A 21687-nucleotide genomic window follows, 5' to 3' on the forward strand; every position below is an offset into this window, starting at 1 on the left:
CATATGATAAGTTAACAGAAGTTCCCTTTCTCGTATCTCAAATACCATCATCCTTTAAGAAGATGAATAAATACTAAGGCTACTCATCCTTTTTGGCATGCATCCAGTGAGATCAGATGCTAGTGGCAATGGGGAAAAAGAGGACAGTGCAATCTCTTCAGTCACATGCACAAAATCCAGAGAACTGAATCATCATTTAAGTAGCCCACGAAACGGAGCATCAAAGTGCTCCCAAATGGCCATCCACAACGTGACCTTCTTTTCCCCAAGAATAAATCATTCTTCTCATCTATATTAATAGAAGTGTCTCAAAAAAATGTCCCTAGCTTTATGTGAAAAACCAACGGTGACATTCACTGATAGAGAGAACAGCTCAGTAACAAGTGAGATTAACTGAAGACGTAAGAGCAAAAACATCATTCATTAAAGTGAAATGGCATCATTTAATGGTTACAATCCTAGCCTGGGTCATGGGACAGCTGACTTCTATTTATAGGTATATCAGTGACCTTCTTGGTGGCCTGGGATGTATCAATTTTTTCCTCTCTGAAAAAGCTGCTGTAACAATAAAATAGTCATGATGAAGTCCTTTGCTCAGGACTCTCACATCAACTGATGAAAACTGCCAGGGATTGTTAAGTGTTTTTTTTTTTTTTAAACTATCACTCCACTATGGAAAAACCTGTTCTGCTTTTGGTCTTGAAGCAGAGAGTATAAATAGTGGTAAAGAGGTTAGGCTTGAATCCCCTCAAATTAGGAGGTTCTCTGTAGCAGTGGCAGACAGTGAGTGACGTGTAGGTCATTCTTTCTCTGGCAGCAGCATTGCGCACTTCTCTTCATGGCTTCTAGCACTACTAACTAGTTTTAAAGGTACTTTACAATATGCTGGATGGCAAGCAGAGTTTGCAAAAGCACCAGATTTCTACAGGTGTTAACTATCCAACAGTAAAGAATTTCTCATACAACTTCTTTTTTTGGCTTCTCCAGAGTTGACCACAATTTGACACTCTAGTATTTATAAATATACAATATTGATATTTACTTTTAAGAATTCTCTTTCCTTTTTACTTTAAAATGTTCCTGGGCTGAGAATAATAATTTTCTTGAGACCCATTATAAATGGCCCTGATTTCTAGAAAGCTTACCACTGCTGGTAAAGATCCCGGTCAGATTCCTGTGTTTACCTGCTAGCTGCTTTGCATGACCTGCCGCCTCAGAGTTGCCTTGCTTGTTGCGTGCTGCAGCCGACTTCTCTCTTTCAGCTTTGCTAGGCCCACTCTCCAAGGAGGAAAGCTTTTCTGCAGCTGCTTTCTTTGCTTCTAGCTTCCTTTGCCGACACGTCTTAACAGGCTCTGCTAACATCCTTACTTTTCGGCGAAAGGAGGTAAGGACCTGGATGCTGCCATTCCTCTTCTTCTCCTCCTGGCCTTCAGTGCTTCCAAACTCATCCACATCAGAGACTTTATATAACGGGAGCACGTGGAGCTGCTCGTCTTCTGGTGTTTGGCCAATTTCACGATTGTCTTCTCTAGTTAGTGTGCAAACCTGTTGGAAAGGTGCGTTCAAGTAATTCTCAAACCAGTCTGAGAAGAAGAGATCTGAAATAGTAGTCTGTGCATTTTACCTTGCCCTGCCACTGTCGGTGTTGGCATCTGGCAAGCTATTTGTAAGCTGTAAGTTTCTGTGCAATTTATGCATATCACAGCAAGCTTGCGATTTCTTTTCTTCCATTGCTCTGTTGGACAGTGTTAATACAAACAGAAGGTATATATATCTCTTTCTGGTACTTGTGTTGAAATGAACAGTACAGTTAGGGATTACCCTAACCTGAAACAAACTGGGTGATCCATTGTACCGTGGTCAGAGAGCTACAACAGTGGAACCTGGGACTTTGTACTCACCTGAAGATTTTTTTCACTATAATGCATTAGCTAGCTACCTATTAGAAACAGTATGCAATATACCATACTGCCACTGTATTTCACATTGCCTTACAATGGCAACTGCCAGGACTCTGCCAAGGAGCAAGTCACTGTAATGTTAGTAATAAGATTTAAGGAAGTTACTGTTGTGTCATGCAGTGCGCTCATTGTGTCAGCTCCAGCTAAAACAGGTATTGGGAGGATCTCAGTGGAAAAAAATGCTGATACAGACATACTCTGTAGCAAAATCATTGCATCGGCCAGTTTTAGGAAGTAAGCTCAGCTAGAAATATATATTGTATTGCTGGTGGTTGACTTGTCAATTAGGTCAGACCCTGGAAACAGGAAAAATTTAGTTGGTATTAAAAAAGTAGATATTCTTTTTGGTCGTAAGAAGAGCTGCACTGTGAACCTGGATAGTTGGTTCAAACTGCAACCATGATGATTACTCAAAACTGAAGATTATTCTTTCTCATTTGTCATTTACCCCAACTGTACTGTCACAGAGAGAGTAGGCAGGAAACAGAAATAATCCAATACATATTGGAAAGCAGCTCGCTGTTCTGGTATTTTCTACAGAATCTTTGCTGTACATGCTAGAGATCAGAACTGAAGGGAATAAAGGGTGCATGTACAATACAAGGGATAGCAAGGCTTGCAGGCTTTCTGCTCATCCCAAGCAGGAATGAAATCCACAGCTTCCAAAACTGTCCTAGAAAGAAGTCATTTGTTTCCATTTTTATTTTATTAGGAGATATAATCCAAAATTGTTAGAAAAAATGGTGTTTCAGGAGGACAAATATAAACCATTTTGTGCCAGGAACACTGACACAGGCATTTCAGCCCTGCTGGGACCTTTCTTCCATTGTCTCCACAGTTTCTTTTTCACCAGTTCTATATTAAAGCTCTCTTTGATACACCGTAAGTCTCATTCATTTGAATGAAAAATTGTGTAGGGGGTAATAAGTTAGCTCAATTACTGCTGAATGTTTCTTTTTTGAGCAATCTGCATTACGCAAGTATAAATTTAAACAGATGGCAGATAATGAATTAAATATATGAAATTAGTGCTGGGGTAAGGAGGCTATATGCATCACAGACTTACCAGTGTACTCCCATTCTGCATATTGTGCAAGTCTCTGTGAGCATGAGCGCAAAAATCCAGGCAGGCAGTGACCCCTGAGAATGGGCGACCTTCTTTTAAACCCAGGCGACACTCGGGTGCTCTGTGTTCATACTCGATCTGGAAAGAGATGACAGGTATCACTGCAACCGAGCTGGATGCTCCAGTACACGGGATCAGCACTGAATGCTCTGCCGTGACAACATGCAAGTCTCCTGACATCTCGGAGGTGGCAACATACAAATCCTGAAGGCAAATAAAATCAAGTAATTTGATGGCAATTTTGTCTCCGTATTTCATTCCTTGCTGCTTTGTTCCCTGTAACCTTCTGGCTCTGGCGTGATTGTGAAACTGGCCAATAATGCTTTTCCTTGCATATTACTTTTGGTTCTCTGCCAGTGGTTGGTGTTTTTACAGGACAAGTGCAGTGCGTGGTCTCAGCATCCGGCACTGTAAGAGTGACATGTTTGTGTAGAGTGGAAATATACCAAGCTATTAAGGGAAAATGGCTTTAGAAAACTGACTTCAGAATGACTTCATGAAAAATAATAATTTGCTTTTTGATTTGTAATATTTTGGCGTGCTAAACATGTATTTCATTAGCTTAAGTACAACTCTAACCCCTGACAAAAAAGAGAGATAATTCAGTCAAGACTTTCTACCCATGCACTCATGATTAAGGAGCTTTACAAAGAGCTGATAATGCAACATAAACCTTACACATAAAGAAAGGATTTTGTAATGGAAGATCAAGCCTTAGGCAAATGACAGTTTCATATTTTATTTAGGAAATTAAAAATGAAACCACATTTGTAAAATGCTTTGCTGAAATTCCTGAACCTTTCAAGTGAATGCAAAAAAATCTACACTTAATGGAACTTAATGGATCCCATTTTCAGCTAAGGTGAAATTAGAAGTTTTGCCATGTCTTGATCCAAGATCACTAAAAAGATGTCTAGTGTGCTCACAGACCTTTATTTTAAAAAAAAGAGGGAATATTTCCTTCCCATGAATCTGAAAATAAATGCAGAACAAAATCTGAAACGTGTAAACTTCTTTGGAATCAAACGAGAGGGGTCTGAAACGTTAGCCAGACTAGAATTGCCTGACTAAAGCATCTCGGAGATGATCTGTTGGATCCAGCTGGAAAAACAGACCCTTTCCAATTCTAGATTTTAATCCAAATCAGGCCTCGATCATCTCTCTTTAAAGCCACTGACAGTAGCTTGATGAGGGTTTTCCCACAAATACAAGGTCTGCATGAAAATGCTGAAACAGGCCAAGCTACACAGACGCCTTGTTACACAAGGTAAAAACTGAAACTTGTAAAAGTCTGTATTTTCAACAAGTGTTGGACAGGACCACAGCTTACATGGAGAAAAGTTCTTTTGTGAATTTTTGTGGGAAAACAAAAGCAGCCCAAGCAAGGAACCATTTTATTGTTCCCCACCCCCTCATTTTTTATTTTTCCTCTTCCTTTCTTCTCTTGCAGATTTCTCTCAGATGTTTGGACAGACCACAGCTAGTGGGCACATGGCCACAGTTTCCTCCATAACGAGTGTCCAAACTTTATCTGATCAGGTAAGTGAAACTGGGTACGCCCGTACTAAATATGCAGCAAAGGAGTAAGTTTTATGGCAAATAAAAATGGACAGTTTTGTGTCAGTTTATTGTTTCCATTACAGTTGAAAATCTGTCTTGTGCTGGTTGCTACAGCATAATGCTGTCAACAGGAAAGAAAGATGTCACAGTCTGCAGTGATGCTGATAGTTTGCAGACTAGAAGTTCTGTGAATGTAATGGTAGTGAACGTGAGCAACGAAAACAAAGGCGAACAGTTATGCATTTGCAAGGGGTATGTGGTCAAATTTTGATGCAAATATCTGAAAGACACTTGGTAAAGGAATGCAGGTGAAAGTCAGCCACACTGGGAACTTTACAAAAACTTTGAATGTGCTAGTAGCTGCGAACACAATCCCCTCATGCAAGAAGGCTGGTGCAGGCACTTGTGTGCATATGCAGGACTGAGTGTGTTCAAATACGAAACTTTGCTTTGAAAGCATATTTGTAATGGTTATTTTGGTGAAAACTAAAGTCGTCTGCCACTTGAGAAAGCAGAACTGAACCTGTGGCTTCAGGACTTCAGTGCAATATGATACGCTGCCTGCTGGCGCTGTTGCCAATCTCACACCATCTTCATGGCTGTTTGGATTGTGAATCGTGCTAAATCCAGAAATTTATATTGTCGAGCTAGAGACTTCTGCTCAAGTGTAAAGTTATTTTATTGTGTTGATGTAGGTGAAAAGATTCATTCTATTTCGTGGGCCAAATTCTGCTAGTTGAAAGCATTTTAAGTGGAATTATTTGTTTCCATTTGTCTTTACCCCAGTGTCAAAGGAATGCTGGCACAAAATGTACATAATGGTTTGGCATAAGGTTGAAACATTGGGAAGTGTGGTAAAAATCAGGTTAGTTGCTTGACTGCTCGAATTCCTTTTTTCCCCAGCATACCTGGTTGTTATATGCATCAGGTGCAAGCTTCTTGTAGGTAGGTGCCATCAGGGTTGACAGATTCTGCAAATTAGATTCTAGTTTTTCTTCCTGTTAGGAAATGAAATACAGTTCAATAACATTTCCATACTGCATGTATGGGATCTAAGAAGTTAGGGTCTTTACACAATTATGTTTACGCTGATAGTTGTTTAAAGGCCGAGACCGTTAATCAATCTTGTTTAGACCATAACAGTTGTGAATCTCCTTTTCATTTTAATGTTTCACAGCCTTTAAAGTAATGAAGTAGCAAAGTAATGTAGTGTGATCCTTGCAAAAGGACATAGAATCATAGAATTATTAAGGCTGCAAAAGACCTCCAAGATCATCATGTTCTTCAATATGGAGATGTTTTAGATCCAAGTGTGATGATCCTCATTACTTTCTGGAGTTTTGGGAAAACAATACTCTTCAGAAAACTTGAGAGAAATAATATCACAATGGTCTATCAAGTAAATCTGCCTAATTTAAGGGGTTTGCACATTGTAGAGACAGCACTTCAACACACTGAAGTATCTTTCATGCAGCAATTTAAAATTATTTAAATACTTCAGACTTTAAGAAGTTCCCAGTTCTTAAGCAATGAAGAATTGTGGACGTGTCTAGTATTTGGTGATATGGGGGTAGGAATGACCACACTTTTTTTCTACAAGGAGGGATACACACTCTCAAAATGAAGGGCTCTAAAAATGAAGTACTCTAACAACATACTCCAAAGTTGTTCCCCATCCTCTCAGGATGAGAATCCCAAATTCAAAACCGTGCGTATATGAGATCCTTATTTTTAATTTCAAGTGCATAAAGAACAGTGGCATACTGGAGTGGTATACTTGTTTTTAGGTGCTTGTATATGTTAGGAATGTGTGAAGAGCTGTGAGAAACCTATGGGTTTGAGAGAGACGTGTTTGCTGCATTAGAAGTTTGTATCTCCTACTACGGGACTATATCCTAGTTTGGGACTCCAAAATGACATTATGAAATTGTGAAATGTATCTTGCTATGGCCTTGTGGCTGCTGCCAGAACTTGGAGCTTTTGTATGGCCCATAGGTTGCCATTTGTAAGTGTTACTTCTAGTTTTTATTGGTGGGGATCCTATTGGTATGTCTATAAACTGTGTCTATGCTATGTGACCCAGCCCCTGGTCTGGACGCATGCTTTGGGTACCCCGACTTTGTGTGGGAACAAGACTGGAGGGTAACACCGTCTTCCCTGCCCAGCTCTGGCTTCCATGGGAAGCAAATCCAGGAATGCAAGTTAGAAGAGTGCCTCGGTGGGCTCTGGCCAGGTATCCAGCTTGGAAAATTTGGGGGGTTTAGGATTGCAGGCTATGATAAAGAAGGCTCTGTGCCACAGCATGATTGAAGGACAGCTATTCTGTAATTCTTGGAGCCATAGGAGAGCAGTTGGGAGTTATTAGGCAGTATGTTAATTATGATGATATTCTAAATAGTGTGCTTTTCTCAGTGCAGGCCATAAGATGCAGAAGTACTTGGCGCTCTGATCATGTGAAAGAAATGCTTAGACTGGTGTAAGACACCAGAATATAGTGAAAGCTGTGGACCCATGCATCAGTACACAAGCAAGGAACAAAATTTGTGTGTGCTTGCCAAAAAACAGACTGGGCCATTGGAGCCTCCCAAACACATGACTAGCTGGAGGTGTCCAGGAGTCGCTGCAGTCATAACTTCAGAGGTATCCTGCGCCCAGGCTAAGGTCAATTTTTTTCTCTAACTTGTTTTAAATAGTTACCAGTTTGCTGTAACATAGAGCCCAGTCTTGAAACATTCAGCGGGACAGGACTGTATGTAGAATGAGTCTTCCTATCCTCCTCTTCGTATTGTCATCTCAGAGTTTCATCATGTTTGTCTCCATGCAGCGAACTCTGGTTCCCAGTTGCAATGTTATGTGCCTTCAGTTGGTAAACCTTCTGCTCTGCCACTGGGGAATGCCCAGTTGCAGGCCTAATACGGCCACAATTATTCAGGCCATGCCCTCTCCTCTAATTGTGAAAGCCTGCAAACATGGTTTTAAGTCTCAGGGCTTTCACCAGCTGTCAGAATTTGGACAGTCAATTCAGCTGGCTCATTGACTGGAATCAATCAGTTTTGACTGGCAGTTATTTAATTACCCTACATGTATGCCTTTCAGGCAGGGCTCTGGCCCCTGGTCTCTTGTACTGTATCTCTATTTGCAGCATGACAGAAAACATTTCCTTGCAAATGAGGCTCATTTTAGAAGTGGACACCAACCTCTTTTGGGTCATCCCCCATCAGCTTAAACTTTCTTGGAATCTTGCTTCTGGCAAACTTACAACCATTGTAGTACATGCTCCAGGAGCAACCAAAGGAAAATGAAGCACCACAAGTTTCAGGGTCCAGCCCTTGACATGCGCAAGTCCGCCTAAAAAATAAGAGAATATGGCTGTTAGCAGCAGGTGGGTCACCCCGGGGCACTCCTGCATTGGGCATTGGTGTTCTGCCAGTGCTCTGGGGAATCACTGGTCTTGGATAGTCTTCCATTAGTAGATAATGAAGAAATGTAAGAGGGAGGCATATGCATCATAACAGAACAATTTATCAGAGTGAGTAATTTCAAGGTTGCAAAGCAAGGACTATGGGGTTTCTATGCTTCTGTGAGAAACCTGGCTTTGCTCAAAAGAGGGTATGCTTGCACAGCGCCTTGTTAGGTAGCAGTATTCATGGTACCTGAAAGGGCCACATGTTCACGGCACTGCAAGAACATGGGAGCCCTCTCACAGGGCCTAAGCAATAATTCCTAAAATACAAGTCCTCCCATGAAACCAAAGTAACATACAGTGATAGCTATGCTAATTTTAGTGTAAATGTTCTTCGCTATCAGAAAGACACAGGAAAACAACATAGTTCAATTTCTTTAGATTCAGGCTAGCTTCTATAGGCTTACAGTATGATTTAGTGCATCGAGTTTTTATTTCAAGGTTGAGGTATCGGTTGTTCTGGGCCCTGCTGAGATCCCTTCCTTTAAATATACTGAGATGCTTCACAGCTCTGGGAAGATGTTTTTCCCTGATTTATGGGAATGCTTACTTCAGTTTTCTCACAAGGTTTGTGGGTTTTCAAACTGCCTGAAACTGTTGGAAAGGTTATGCGTGTTTCAGGGTAACAGCATGCCTGGAGCTGCCAGGTCCGAGGCTGAAGGTGGGGTTGCAAGTTTGGCGAGCATACCCTTTGTTTCACTTACTCTTCGTTCAGGGCGCACCGCCGGTTCGTGAGCGTGCCGTACTTCCTCAGGGTGTCGGTGAGCTCGGAGTAGAGCTTGTCGGCCAGGCTTGTTGGGATTCCCTCCCAGACCAGGATGAGAATCACGATCACAGCTGTCTCACACGTGTGGCCCGCTCGCTCACGCACCAAGCAGAGTAGCTTTTCCTCCTGACTGCTTCTGCGGACTACCTGCATGCACAGCAACACACACCCCCAGAGCCCCAGGACAAACAATGCATTTCTTAGTGAGAAGAGCAAGAGAATAGGAAACCTCAGCATTAGTGCACGTGGAGAGGTTACTTCTACTTCTGTCTTCCTCTGTTTCTGGCAACTCGGCCTATTGTTCTCATTTAGTGATACGGGCCAGGGCTACCCCTTCTGTTTACTGAAGCTGACTCTAAGAGGCTAAACTTGACTGATGGCATGGAAAGCCATAGTGGTGGCCCAGTCTGCTTAGTGGGCAGAAGGAAGTGAGCAGTGAGATGCCTCCCTGCACAGGGGTGGATGGTGGACACCTCGCTTAGGACAGGAGCTGTGCGGGGAAAGGAAGGGACTAAATGTCTAGACATGGGGGCTCTCTCCCTTTCCCTCCCAAACTTAAGCAGCTAAACTTGTAATTAGCCACTCAGTTTCATGACCTGCCCTCAGTATGTACAAACATTACAGTGAGGAGAGGAAAGCAGCAGATGTTGTTCAAATAAGAGTGTCCTTGCTTCTCAGTGCTTGTACTACTGTGGGTATTTCCAAAAAACAAAAGGTGCAGTCTGGCATGCATAAAGACTATAATCATGTATCAGTTTTTCCTCATCCTGCCTTTCCCCAGCCTATCCAAATCACTCTGTAACTTGTGCCAAAGTACGACAGTGTTTGCTAAGAGGGTGTCCTAATGCCTCTCTCAAACTGGGAGCACATTTTAAAAACATCACAGTGGTGCACTTACTGGACTTATTTGTAAACTAGAAGTAAAAAGCAATGAGAATGTCTGGTGGTGTGAATCTTCAATCTAAGTGAAACTGCCTTCCTTCTCAGGTTTTCATACCTTTAAGCCAAATTTTATTCTTGCTGTTCTCCATGCAACAAGTAAATGGAGTGAGAGACACAGGGAGGGGAGCAGGCTACAGGCATCCTGTGGCACTGCTGCCGTTGAGCTATTTTAAGTTTCCTAGTGTCAACTAACAGAAGGACGTCATTGCTGTCTGCTTACATGAACCATTATACTGAACTAGATTAGTCTTAACATTTGTGTACGTCACTTACCCATTTAGCAATTGGACATCCTTGCGAGCTTTTGCCTTCTTTCCCAGTGTAGACAACCCTCTCAATCCTTATAGCTTTACCCTTCTGTCCAAATCTTAAACAAACAAAAATATGTACAATAAGCAGACTCATTTGATTCTGCATAGAATGATGAAAAGATGGAGCGCATTTGCTGGTCTTATCTTAAAAAATAAACACTATGAATTAGTGGGAGGGATGTGCAATTGCTGATTTTATTATAGTGGTGGATTGATACGTTAAGGTAGGCAAATGTCTTTAATACATTTTCCATATCACATTAATATTCCCAAACCTTTTAACTATTTCTGTAGAGAATTTGTTATAGATGACATTTTGAAAAGTGGACTTGGAGTTTCTCTATTTTGGGGAGGAATTTTAAATTTTTCTTTAATTTCTGGGTTAAACTTGAAGTTATTACTCTGAAACGTATATAATTAAGCTGTCACGGAACAGCTGGCATGCAGTAGTGACTCTACCCCTTTTCTGTGCTTGTTTATGGCTTAGATACAGCATGAATAAGTCATGATTAATTTGCATCATATCTATTTCCTTTATCATTCGCTCATAAATTTTTACTTATTTACTTCTGCCTGACTTCTATACTGAGCGAGGATCCCAAGATGCCCTCAGATGATGCCATTTGTGTGTGTCTTTTTGCGACAGAGGCAGGCAAGGTCAGCTCTAGCTGATGCATTTAATTGAGGTGATGATGCCATCAAGGCAGAATCTAGCCCCACATGCAAGCAGTGCTGTTACCCAGAGCAATTGGGATCCAGCTTCCACATCCTCTGATGGACCAGGTGGAAATAAATGGCAAATGCTAAGTGAGGGAAATCTTGAACCCATAAAAAGCATCAGACCAGTAAAGCCATTTCCAGGTTCGTTCCCTGGCCAGGCCTCTCCCCAGGCTGCTGCAGCTGGAGGGTGCCCACCTGCCGAGCCCTGGAGCACACCAGCTCTCAGGTGAGGCCATGCGTTGGAAACCTCAGGGTCTGCAACCTTACACATCCAGCCACCACGCTGACTCAGCTACATTTTGGGGACTGGGCAAAGTGCACTTCCATCACTGTTTCTTGAAATCTGCTGCTCTCATTGGGATTACCTTTTTTTTTTTTTTTTTTTTGAATAACCAGTGTGGGGAGTAAATCACAATCTCCTTGTTCTTTGCCTGTTACCTATAGAGCAATCAAGATAGTTCCTTCCTGTTATGCAGCCATTTAATGATGCCTTGAGAACTTTTGACCTTTCATCCCGCTTGTTTTTGCACTAAAATCTTGGTGACATATTTAAGAGCAAATATTTGTATTTAAACTTCTGTCCTGTAGAGGAAATGAAAAACGCTTATTTTTGGATGTGATCTCATTGTGAAATTTCAGTGTCACAGGAAATTATACAAATAAAATCAAGTTGTACTACATATGTTCTGCAGGCAACTATTAAGTCACTTTTTCCCACTTAGGCTTGGATGTTAGTATACTTTTGTTTCTTTAATTAACCACATTAAAAAAACATTTTTAAATCTTAACATCTTCTACCAATTTGCTAATCTGGATTGCAGGACAACTGTGTGGATGCCGCTATAAAAATATGTTGTACATTACACACTGGAAATGAAATGGGCTTTGTCTCAAATCTTTTCAACTGTCACAAAGGAATTTGTGCGTGATGTTTGTCATGCTTGCTTTCAGGCCAAAGCTGATTTGCTTTAAAACTGGAGCAAAACTCACAGAGCATGAAGTAGGGACTGGGAGAAGTAAGAGGTAAAATGTATGTATCCATCCTGGATTCCGCAAGAAATTTGTCCTGGTATAGCTAAAATATTAACTACAAGTCTAAATCCAAATCCTGGTTTGTTTGGCAGTGCTGATATCTTGAAAGTCAATCTGTATCAATGGGAAGCCAGTTTAAAAGTGCTTCAGTTGTGATTAGTGTCACCAACTGCACACATGCGTTTGAGAATGTCTTTATAGGTAAATGCTTTTTTTACTTAGGGATACAAAATTAACTAATGAGGAGGAGTTCTAGAGTTCTTCGGTCAGGGTCATACCATATGAACAGCTGGAAACTAGTCATTGTTCAAGTGGCTGCTGCTATACTCTGCTGAACCTGGCTGAGCAGATGCATGTTATCTATAATCTCTCAGGATTTCCTTCTGCCAACATGAAATGAAATTAAATGCAGAAAAAAAAAAAAGAAGAAAAAAGGTGAGGTAAATATTAAGGATGAAAAATTACATTCCAAAGTAAAGAAATGAAAGAAGTTTCATCTCTAATAATTGACATCATGACATGAATGGCTTTCCTCTTTTATTTACTATTTGTAAATACTTCAGAATTAACCAGCCAATGATAGCTCTGGAGATAACAAATTGTAAGAAGCTTCTATGCATTTGAGCTGCTCACAAAGCTGAAAACAAGTATTGGGGCAAGCCCTGCACAGGAGTCACAGGGAAGGAGATGCTAAGAAAGGGAAATGACATCGGCACTCAGCAGTAATCCAAAGGGTTTAATATATGCCCTTAGTGGCCCATGGTCGTGCAGTGATGAGCACAAGCTAACAGACCTTTCTAAGAAATGGTGCTCTTTAGCTCAGACAGAGCACTGCAATAATGCCCATTTGCTTTTGGTTCTGCAACTAGCTGGAGCTTCTTTGCAGTTCTGGAGTCCAGATTTTTAAGGTATTAACAATGCAAACTCCCACCTGTCTCTGACTTACTGGGAAGCTTTTTGATTGCTTGTTTGTTCAGAGGGGAACTGAATTCCTAGATACCTCTGAAAATCCTGCCATTACTGTCTATGCACGCCAAAAGTTACAAGTAACGCAGAATTCACAGCGCAGAAGGCACTTTTATGACAGTTTAAATACCTTAGGAAGGCTGGTGGGTTTCGTGCTTACACATATTTTGAAATAGCACAGATAATGTATTCATTCTGTGCCATTCAAAATTCCTGGTTTGGTTGGCCTTGATGTAATAAATATATCACGGGACGCAACATGACACAGGGATTGTCCACAATCAAGACAAAGCGGGCTTTGTGCAATACTCGGAGGAAGAGGGATGTTTTTTTGCAAAACTACTTATCGATTCTTGAGCTGAAATCCTGTCAACCACTTTGTGGCACTCCTCTGGATGTGAGTGAGTTGGATTTAGCCCTTTAGGGTTGTACTATATACTTAGTAATTTGTGGGGGAGAGCGAGCTAATTTTGGAGTTTGGTATTCTGCTCTTTATCTTCCTTCTAACCTTGGCATTCCCCTACCCAGAGGGAACACCAGGTCCATGCCTGCTTTTGCAGCCACTGCCAACCGTCTTGCTTGGCAGGCTGGTGACTACTTGTTCCTGCTTGGGTTTGCTGGCATCTGTCTCGAAGTGCGCGGCCTGTGCCAGCCAGCAGACTATTAGCCCTGTCAAATATTGTGACTCTCTGGTGAATAGCACAGTGCGTAATGTTGGCAACACTGGAGTAGCTAAGCCTACAAGTAATTACTTGATTTGCAATTGTTTATTTCTTTATGTGCAAAAGCTGGAAAAATTCTGACTTCCACAAAAGGATAAACGTTAATCTGCCCTGTGCCTTTGCACTAATTACCTTTCTTCCATGATTTCTCTAATAGCTGCCACATTAGGACCGGCTCCTAGATGGGTATAGAAAGGACCTTCATCTTTTTCAATAATTTGCTCTGTTTAAAACAAAATAAAGGTTATTACTTTGAAACTTAATTCTTTAATGTAAAAAGTCACATTGCAAAGCTTACATCTAGCTTGTTAGAATACTGCTGTATGGGTCTGGGGTCAGAGTTTTCAAACGCTTATGTCTAAAGTATGCCAACACAATTTGTACAAAACATGCAAAGCACGTGGCTAATCCTGCAAATAGCTGTGATATGAACTGTGTGCCTTTTGCTAGCACAGTTGTTTCACTTCTTGGGCTCTACACTGAAATTCGAAAGGCATTTTCCTGTTATCACTGAACAATTGTTTCTCCTTCTCCCACTTCCTCCTCTCCCAGTATCTAGAAAGGAGGATAAATGGGATAACAGCTGTAAATATTGACGTTGGTGAGCTGTACAGTACTTGTTTTTCAGCAGACATGTTACAATGTAGGAACCTACAGCTTGAGAAAGTGGCCAGTAAGGTTACATAGAGAATTTCTCCCACCCACAGAAGGACTCTGTGAAATGAAAAAAAGCAAGTTTGCTGAAAGAAATCCTGCACAAGGCTTAGTCAAAACGCTTGTACGCTAAGAATGTGGCCTCAGTTTTCCATGTGTAGGTAGGACCATGTCAGCATTCACACTATACGCTATATGTTTGGTTTGATACCAGGAAGCAGGCTCCAGCAGCGAGACAGAAATGACTAGGCTCTGTTTGGGTTCAGGAGGAGATAGTGGAGCTGTGCTGACTTGTCCGAGGGCTGACTTTACGCTTTCTGCCATGCTAACTCCAAAGGCTGGATGAGGTGATGCTGCTCTTGACGTACAGCCTCTGGAAGCATCACGAAGGCATGCCATAAACCTGAAGGTGTCAATGGGGGAACGGCTCAATTTAATCTTCCTAAGTATTGGTAGGAAAGAGCAATTAACCCTATCGATTACCCTGTGGCACCATGTTCTTCAAACAGGATACGAACTAAGTTTCATGCTCCTTTATTTCCTAGAGGGTCTCCCAAAACTGAAGAATTAAAATGCAAGTGAAGAATAAGCTCTTTCGCTTAGTTAGCGGTTGCAGTACTGGCTAAAAAAATAGCGAGAATAACGAAATGACTGCCAGAAAAACTTGTGCCAACTACATTGGAGAAACCGTCTAAAGAAAAGAAACCCAAACAACTTCAGCATTTTCAAAAAAACTACATTTTGTAGGTGGTTTCTTATAAAACAACAAGGAACAGCAAGGAACTGGATTCCAGTTTTCTTCCTGGGAGCTTTGGAAATCCACTACCTCCTCTTTTTGTTCCCATGGATCATCTCTCAGATACAGCCCCAAGGACTCAAAAAAGCAAAAAGGTCCATTTTGCAGTTTTGGAGGAGCATTGGTTGAACTTTCCTTTTTTATAGTTGGTACTAAATCACAGTAAGTGAAATTACAAGGATTCCTCCCTCTTGCCATTTTTGGTGGTGAACCTTTTGTCTCAGCCTGAATAGTTTATCCAGCAGAGTATGAAAGTGTCTGTCAGACCTGGCTATATGCAGTGGTAGTAGTCTATGGAAGCTCGGGCTACAGGGCTATGCCTGTTGCTCTGTTTTGCCTCCCTCTGCTCTACTCTTCCAGCTTTTGGAGATCAGGTATGCCACGAAGACACACTGACGGCCCCCCTTGTTGCTTTTTTGACGTTCTTTGCGTAGCTTCTCTAAGAAACTTCTGATCTCTTTAGCCTTGCAGGAGGCATGTGTGTGAAAGGGAGGATAAACTTTTGCAACAAGTGAGGAATAATAATCTGTCATCCCTTCTTTGCTTAGGCTTTACTGAGGGAAACTTCAGCTATTTCACTGTTAGAGCAAAAAATGGTGTAAGGATCTCAAGTTTTGGACCCGGGACATATTTTATAAATGCCACATCTAACCTTGACAAATAAACTAGATTATAAACTTACGACCTACTTTTTATCCACACGTTGTCATTACATGTCTGCTGCTCAAGGAGAATGGATGTGAGGGGATACATTACTGGCCATAAGCATTCTGACTGAAAAAGTAAACAGGTAATTGCTTTATGAAATATTGAGAAAGGGCCTGTGTATAGGGTTGGATAAGTGGAGTAAGCGTAAGTGTATAAAATTGCAATTTTGTAAGTCGTTACTAATTACTGTTCTAAAGAAAACAACCGAAAAAATCCTCCAACAAAAATATCCAACTAACCCCACAATCCCAGCTTGAAGGCTCATTTCCTTCCTGTGAACCAGTATGTTTTCAGTACATCTCAGCACTTACCAACACAGCTGCAAGATGGGAAATCATACTGGGTTTTGGCAGGTGTGTCCAATAAATTTTTTACAGGAGTATCCAGTAACTTGGAAGGTGAATCTAAAAAATTATTGAGAACAGTTCCAGCTGTTCTTTTGGTCGGGGTTTTCTCAGCAGACAAGTTTGCTTGCTGATCTAAGATTGGGGTCTGAGTGTCAAAATCTGCAGCACCGGTATTTCTTGATAGGATGGTAATAGGGCCTGCTGTTTCAACCTTCACATGTTTAGGTGATTTGATAGTAAAAGTCTTGTGATCAAACAGTGATTTGACCTGTATCTGTTTTAGCTGCTGTTCCATTGTCTCGATGATGCTCTTTTGTTGTATGTTCTCGCAGCCAAAGTGCTGATTCTCTTGTTTAATTGTTTTTTTCCACATTTTGTTTTCCAGCTGTCCAGCTGATGGACGCATGCAGACATTAGACTTTGTGCCAGCCTCAATTTTTATAGGCTTGCGTGCTGCACTGGGACCAACCTCAGCTTTGGGTTGCTGGTATGCCTGTTGCTCCTGTTTTTGCAAGAGATGCCACCTTAGAGCAGCATGTTTTTGAAAATCCTTAGGGGTTTGGGACTGCAAATGACAGCCTCTCTGGTCTTGGGAGTGTGGGGCAGTTTGCTGGCTGTGTGGTAAGTACCGCTGAGAGATTTGTGTAGCTTGTTGGCTCGGGAGATCTTGGTTCAGACTACCACCATAGCACTGTGTTTGCTGGAGTGCTGGTAGCTGTATAACTGAAGCTTGTTGTGTCTGTTGCTCTTGTTCTTGAAAACAGTAATTCACATCTTGCTTTGCGGTCAAGTTATTTGAAAAATACTGCACATGTTGCAAGTCCTGCATTTTGTTGGCTCCAAAGCATTCGATGTTAGCGGCGTTTTCTTTCTTCTCAGAAATCAAGTGCACTTTGTTTGGGCAGGGATGCCGCAGATTAGCGTTTGCTTTCTGAGTGTAAAGGGAAGCTTTGTTGTTCATGCTCTGTACCTGCTCTAGGCCTAACTGAGGGTTATGCAGTGGGAATGCAGCTGATTTCATGTACTTATTCCCAGCTTGAAAACATTCATCTACTTTAGGCTGATTGAAGGATGTCCTGTCCAGTGGCTGCTCAGCATTGCTTTGGGAGTGGGAAATGGTTTGGGGCAGGTCTTTACTTTTCATTTGAGGAGCTTGTTGCTGGTTTGGGGTTAGCTGCGTACTGCACGGCAGTTGCACCTGCTGTGCCTGTTTTTGAAGCATCTGTTGCAAAATGTGTGAATGCAAGAATTGCTCGTTTTCCCCCAGCTGGGGATTCAAGTGCTGCTGTTTCAATGGGGCCCCTACAGGCTGTTCGGCTTGTTCTGGTCTTTGCTGGAAATGGAGCTGCTGCGGAGGGTGTTGCTGCACCTGGGACTTGAGTGAGGAATCCATCTTCTTGAGCTGTGGCTGCGGTGAGTGTTTCTGGAACGGCAGCTGCTGGTCAGCTGTGGGATGCGGCTGCAGCTGGGAGGTCTCGCTTTTGTACAGTGGAGGAATTTGTTCCTGTTGCATTATCTTCTGGCTCTGGGGCTGTCCTGAAGGCCCCTTTAGTGCATCAGGACTTCCAGCATACTGTTTTGTATAGGCTGTTGCGGCTGCGTTTGCCTGGAACTGAAGAATTGATTGCAATAATGCTTCGCTGGGCTTTTGGGGAGGCTCTCCACGGCGGAACTGGGTGGAAACCAGTTCTATCCAGGCTGGTTTTGAATAATGTTGAGCCTGTTGCACGGGCTCTTTCACTTGGTCCTTTTCTTTGTCTGAAGGAATCTCGGGTTCTCTCTGTCCTGGGAAATGCTGATAGTGTTGCTGCAACTCACCCTCGCTTCCGTGCGCTTGCAGGCTTTGGAGGGGAGGCTCTGACGCCGGCGTCATTTCGTCTGGGTGCTGCTGAATTGAGGCGGCCACAGCAGCTTGCGGGTTGCTTTCACTGACATCTTCTTGTGACGTTTGTGCCTGCTGTGGAAGTCTCTGCTGAGGGTGAAGTTGTTGCTGGCTGAGGCCGGGACTTTCTGACATTGGTCCCTGCTGTTGCCCTTCATTCTTTATCTCCCCAGGAAGAGTTTCATCACATCTGTTATCATAGGAATGGTGTCCTTCTCGCACCACGACAGACAGTGCACTGTTCATTTCCGGAGCAGGAGGAGCAGAGGAATCTTTGTGAAACGTTGAGTTCTGTTTAAAGAAAGCACCATTTATTTCTGCTTGCTCAGAAAACCTTTCCAGAGCGGCACTCTGAGCTTGCAGGTTACTGCTGGAACTGAGAGAGAGGTCTTGGTTGGGAACCTGCCCTACGCTTCCACGAACAGTACTATTTCCTACGGGTAACTGGTGTGGATCACAGCCTGGAATCTGTTGCTGTAGCTGTAGTTCTGGTTTCTGAAGCAAACAGCTACCTGGCAATACAGGTGGTTTACTGGAGTCTTCTGCATTGTAGACCTCAGTAACCACTACAGCTGGCACTTGAGGCAGCTCAGAGTTTGAGGTCTGTGGGGAAGTGATCTGCCCTGAGGTATGGGATGAATGCGTTGTCTCACAGGACAACTCATTAGTAGCCTGACTGGTAATGGCATTGATATGAGATGTGTTCTTCTGCATTGCTATGGAAACATGTTCTGGATAATATTGAGACAGTGTTTTCTCCAGGAGTTCACCATGCATGCTTTCCATGGAAGAGGCAGAAACTGTAGCACCATTAGGCATTGGCACTGCCTTGTTCTTAAGTAGTAAGACAATGTCCCTGTTGTGGCAATGAATGTTCTCCCGCTCCTGCTCATCCTGAATCAGGAGGTCACGAGGGTTTTCTAAACCACCACTGTTGTATCTTGTAGACTGTATCAAATCTGAAGCTTCATTTTCTTGTCCTGTAAAACTCTCGGGTTTCTTCTCACTGTAGCAATTGGAGACGCTTGGTTTTTCATTACTATCCTCTGGCTCAGCTTTTTCTCCGTTTACCTCTTTGTCTTGTTTCACTTTCTTGCTCTCATGAAGTCCATACAGAGAGGGCTCACTAAAAGTGCGTTTTATCCCACCATTTTGCATATATTTGGAATATACTTTATTTTCTTGTAAAAGGTCAGGGCTAATGCGGTTGTCTGGACTTCCTTTAAGGTGGGGCACTCCATAGTTGCTTTTAATGAATAGCCGCTTGTGGTCTCCATTTACTTCAACTTCAGGCCTCTCTGTTGCTGGACTTCCATTCTGTAGTTTCACCGCAGAAGGCTCTGTCTGGCAAACGTGAGAAGATTGCGGTATTAGAAATGGACTCAATCTATTGCCGTCAACATGGTTGGTTCTGTCCTGTTCCATCTGGCCTGCTCCGGGGCCATCCACAAGGTTACCCTCTGAACGTATCTGAAAGAGAAAAGAAACAGGAAAGAATATAAGTCAACTTCAGTTTTCATTGATGGGCAGCATTACCGACAATTCCTGCAGCACTCAAGCACCCATTGTCCCGACCAGCTCCCACACACAACGTGAGCTCGCAGGGCACCTGAGGGGTGTTTCACTGTCCTATCACATTTTGCAGCCCTGTGTCTCACTTTTCCTTGAAGGTTTGTTCTTCGAGATGAAAAGAGAGTGAAAATACAGAGTGGCTCCTTACCGCCATTTAACACAGAAGCAGGTATTTTACCAAAAATATCTCTCCTAATGGTGTGAAAAATATTATCTGCTTTGAATGATTTGTATAGACCCCTCTGTCATCACTTTTTCTCCTTGGTAAGGCAGAAAGTCATGACGGAAACATGGTTCCCAGACTTGGTACTAATCTCGTTATTCGATTAAGTGTGCCAAACCTCTTCTGTGTGACTTGAAGGATTATTGCCACCAAGCTTGCCAATTAAAGGGGAAAGCCTCCTTTTTTCTGTCTTCAGCTGTCTGACAAGATCTTTTAGAACGGGCATTCCTAAAGACCATGCAAGTGGCACGATAAACATGTGAGACAAATCCATGCTTGATGCCTGTCTATAGGAACTCTTACAGTTCATCATCTTGGTAATGTTGACAGAAACAAACTGAGAGATTTCTGAAAAGTTTGATGGAAGTGGTATTTTTTCAGGTATTAATACCCTTTCAAATTTACACATAGACATGAAGCATGGCTTAAACTATGCATTTCGGTTTTGAACTGAGCCCTACAGCTGTGGAGCTAGGATTTTTCTTCTTCTTTGTTTGGATGGAAAATCCTGTTTTCTCATATACTCTTTACATTTTATTTATAAAATGAAGTTTTTCATTGGATAAAAGTACTGACAATGTGCAGTGAACAAATTCCACATAATGACAAGCTAATCCCGTTCACATGGATATTCCCAGGATTCGCAATCCCAGTTAACATAGATAAAGACCTTCTTTGACTCTGTTTGTAATTTATTCTTTCTTGGATTTATGGTTCTCAACCAGCTACAAATGACAGAAGACAGACTGACAGAGGGTCTTACAGATGTGAGACTGCACAGAGAGAATTTGGACTCATGCCTGTCTTTGTCCTGAAGCTTTTCTTTTTAGTTTGCATAAAGGGGAGTCTGAAGGGTTCTCCATTAGCAGGTCATTCCTGGTTGGACTGGAAAGTCAGAAGCACGACACATAGCTGGTATTGCCACTACGTAGGAAGAACTACTACACTGAAAAATTTCTCCCATCAAGGTTGCTCTACTCATGTATTTATCCTACACTGATTCAAAAAAAAAAAAAAAGCTAAGGAACATCTAATTTATACAGTTTTCAGTGCAGTACTGCCTTACTCAGTTGAGTAATATGATCCTAAAATGATTTTAAAAGTAATATTAATTCATGAGATTCATTACATCCAGCAGAATCCCCTCTGCCTGCAGCTCCGATTTCAGTCTCAGGACAATTCAAACATGCATTTTGACTGGCAAGCACCTATATGATGACTTGTATCCACTTCCTCCTTATCCCGAACTTGGTTTTAGATTTACTTTTGACCTCTTGAAGTTTTTTCTTTTCTTTCTGTACTCAATTTATGTTTTGTATGACAGCAGTAGAGAAGTTCTCTCTGCAAGTAACAGTACTTAAAAAAAGAGTTTTTGAAGGGAAAGCTAAGAGGGAGATGGAAAAGAATGTTTGTCCATCTTACATAATTTCTTAACAAGGTAAGGTAGGCTTCTTCCCTCCTAGATATATTTTAGTATATTTCTCAACCTAGCTTTAAAGTACCACAAGACATGAGCCTTTGCAGCTTTCCCAGGGAGACGATATTCCATGCTTAACAGAAAGCTGCGTGAAAAGGATTCCTCTGATGTGTCATTCTAGGCCGGGCGGCAGAATGATACTCCCAGAGTGTCTCAAAAATAAAATGTCAGCCTAATTTGGAAACCATTCTTCGCCTTCACACCTTTCATACCTAGAAATTGCAGCTGAACCACAACTCGGACTATGAGTGTGTAGGCTGCTGTATTTCACAAGTATGAAATTAAATAAAAGGCACCATAGTAATTAACACTGTGCTGTCAAGCTGCTACTAAAATATTTACTTCTTTAAAAGGAGTTTTAGTCTGTGTGATTGAGCCATGAGAAACTTCCTCTGGACCTCAAAGTCTGCCTTGCTGCTTGTGTTCTGTTGTACCATGTGGGTTGCAACTAAATTCCTC

At 42.0% G+C, this 21687-nt stretch overlaps 1 protein-coding gene across 3 annotated transcripts in view; it reads right to left on the bottom strand.

The window, feature by feature from the left end:
* The window catches only part of TET2 (tet methylcytosine dioxygenase 2), a 74220-nt gene that overhangs the window by 4873 nt on the left and 47660 nt on the right, over positions 1-21687 (bottom strand). For 2 of the 3 annotated variants that reach the window (XM_075421404.1, XM_075421401.1), the window contains exons 2-9: positions 16039-19426; positions 13702-13792; positions 10092-10185; positions 8815-9023; positions 7845-7995; positions 5556-5645; positions 3028-3165; positions 1146-1545 (exon numbers count right to left, since the gene is read on the bottom strand). In XM_075421404.1, coding sequence (XP_075277519.1) covers positions 1146-1545; positions 3028-3165; positions 5556-5645; positions 7845-7995; positions 8815-9023; positions 10092-10185; positions 13702-13792; positions 16039-19381 — 4516 coding nt within the window. In that variant the 5' untranslated portion in view covers positions 19382-19426. The remainder of the gene's footprint in view (positions 1-1145; positions 1546-3027; positions 3166-5555; positions 5646-7844; positions 7996-8814; positions 9024-10091; positions 10186-13701; positions 13793-16038; positions 19427-21687) is intronic. The other variant, XM_075421402.1, reaches the window with a different exon arrangement.

This window comes from Opisthocomus hoazin, chromosome 5, assembly GCF_030867145.1.
Source record: "Opisthocomus hoazin isolate bOpiHoa1 chromosome 5, bOpiHoa1.hap1, whole genome shotgun sequence".
In the NCBI taxonomy this organism is placed as follows: Eukaryota; Metazoa; Chordata; class Aves; order Opisthocomiformes; family Opisthocomidae; genus Opisthocomus; species Opisthocomus hoazin.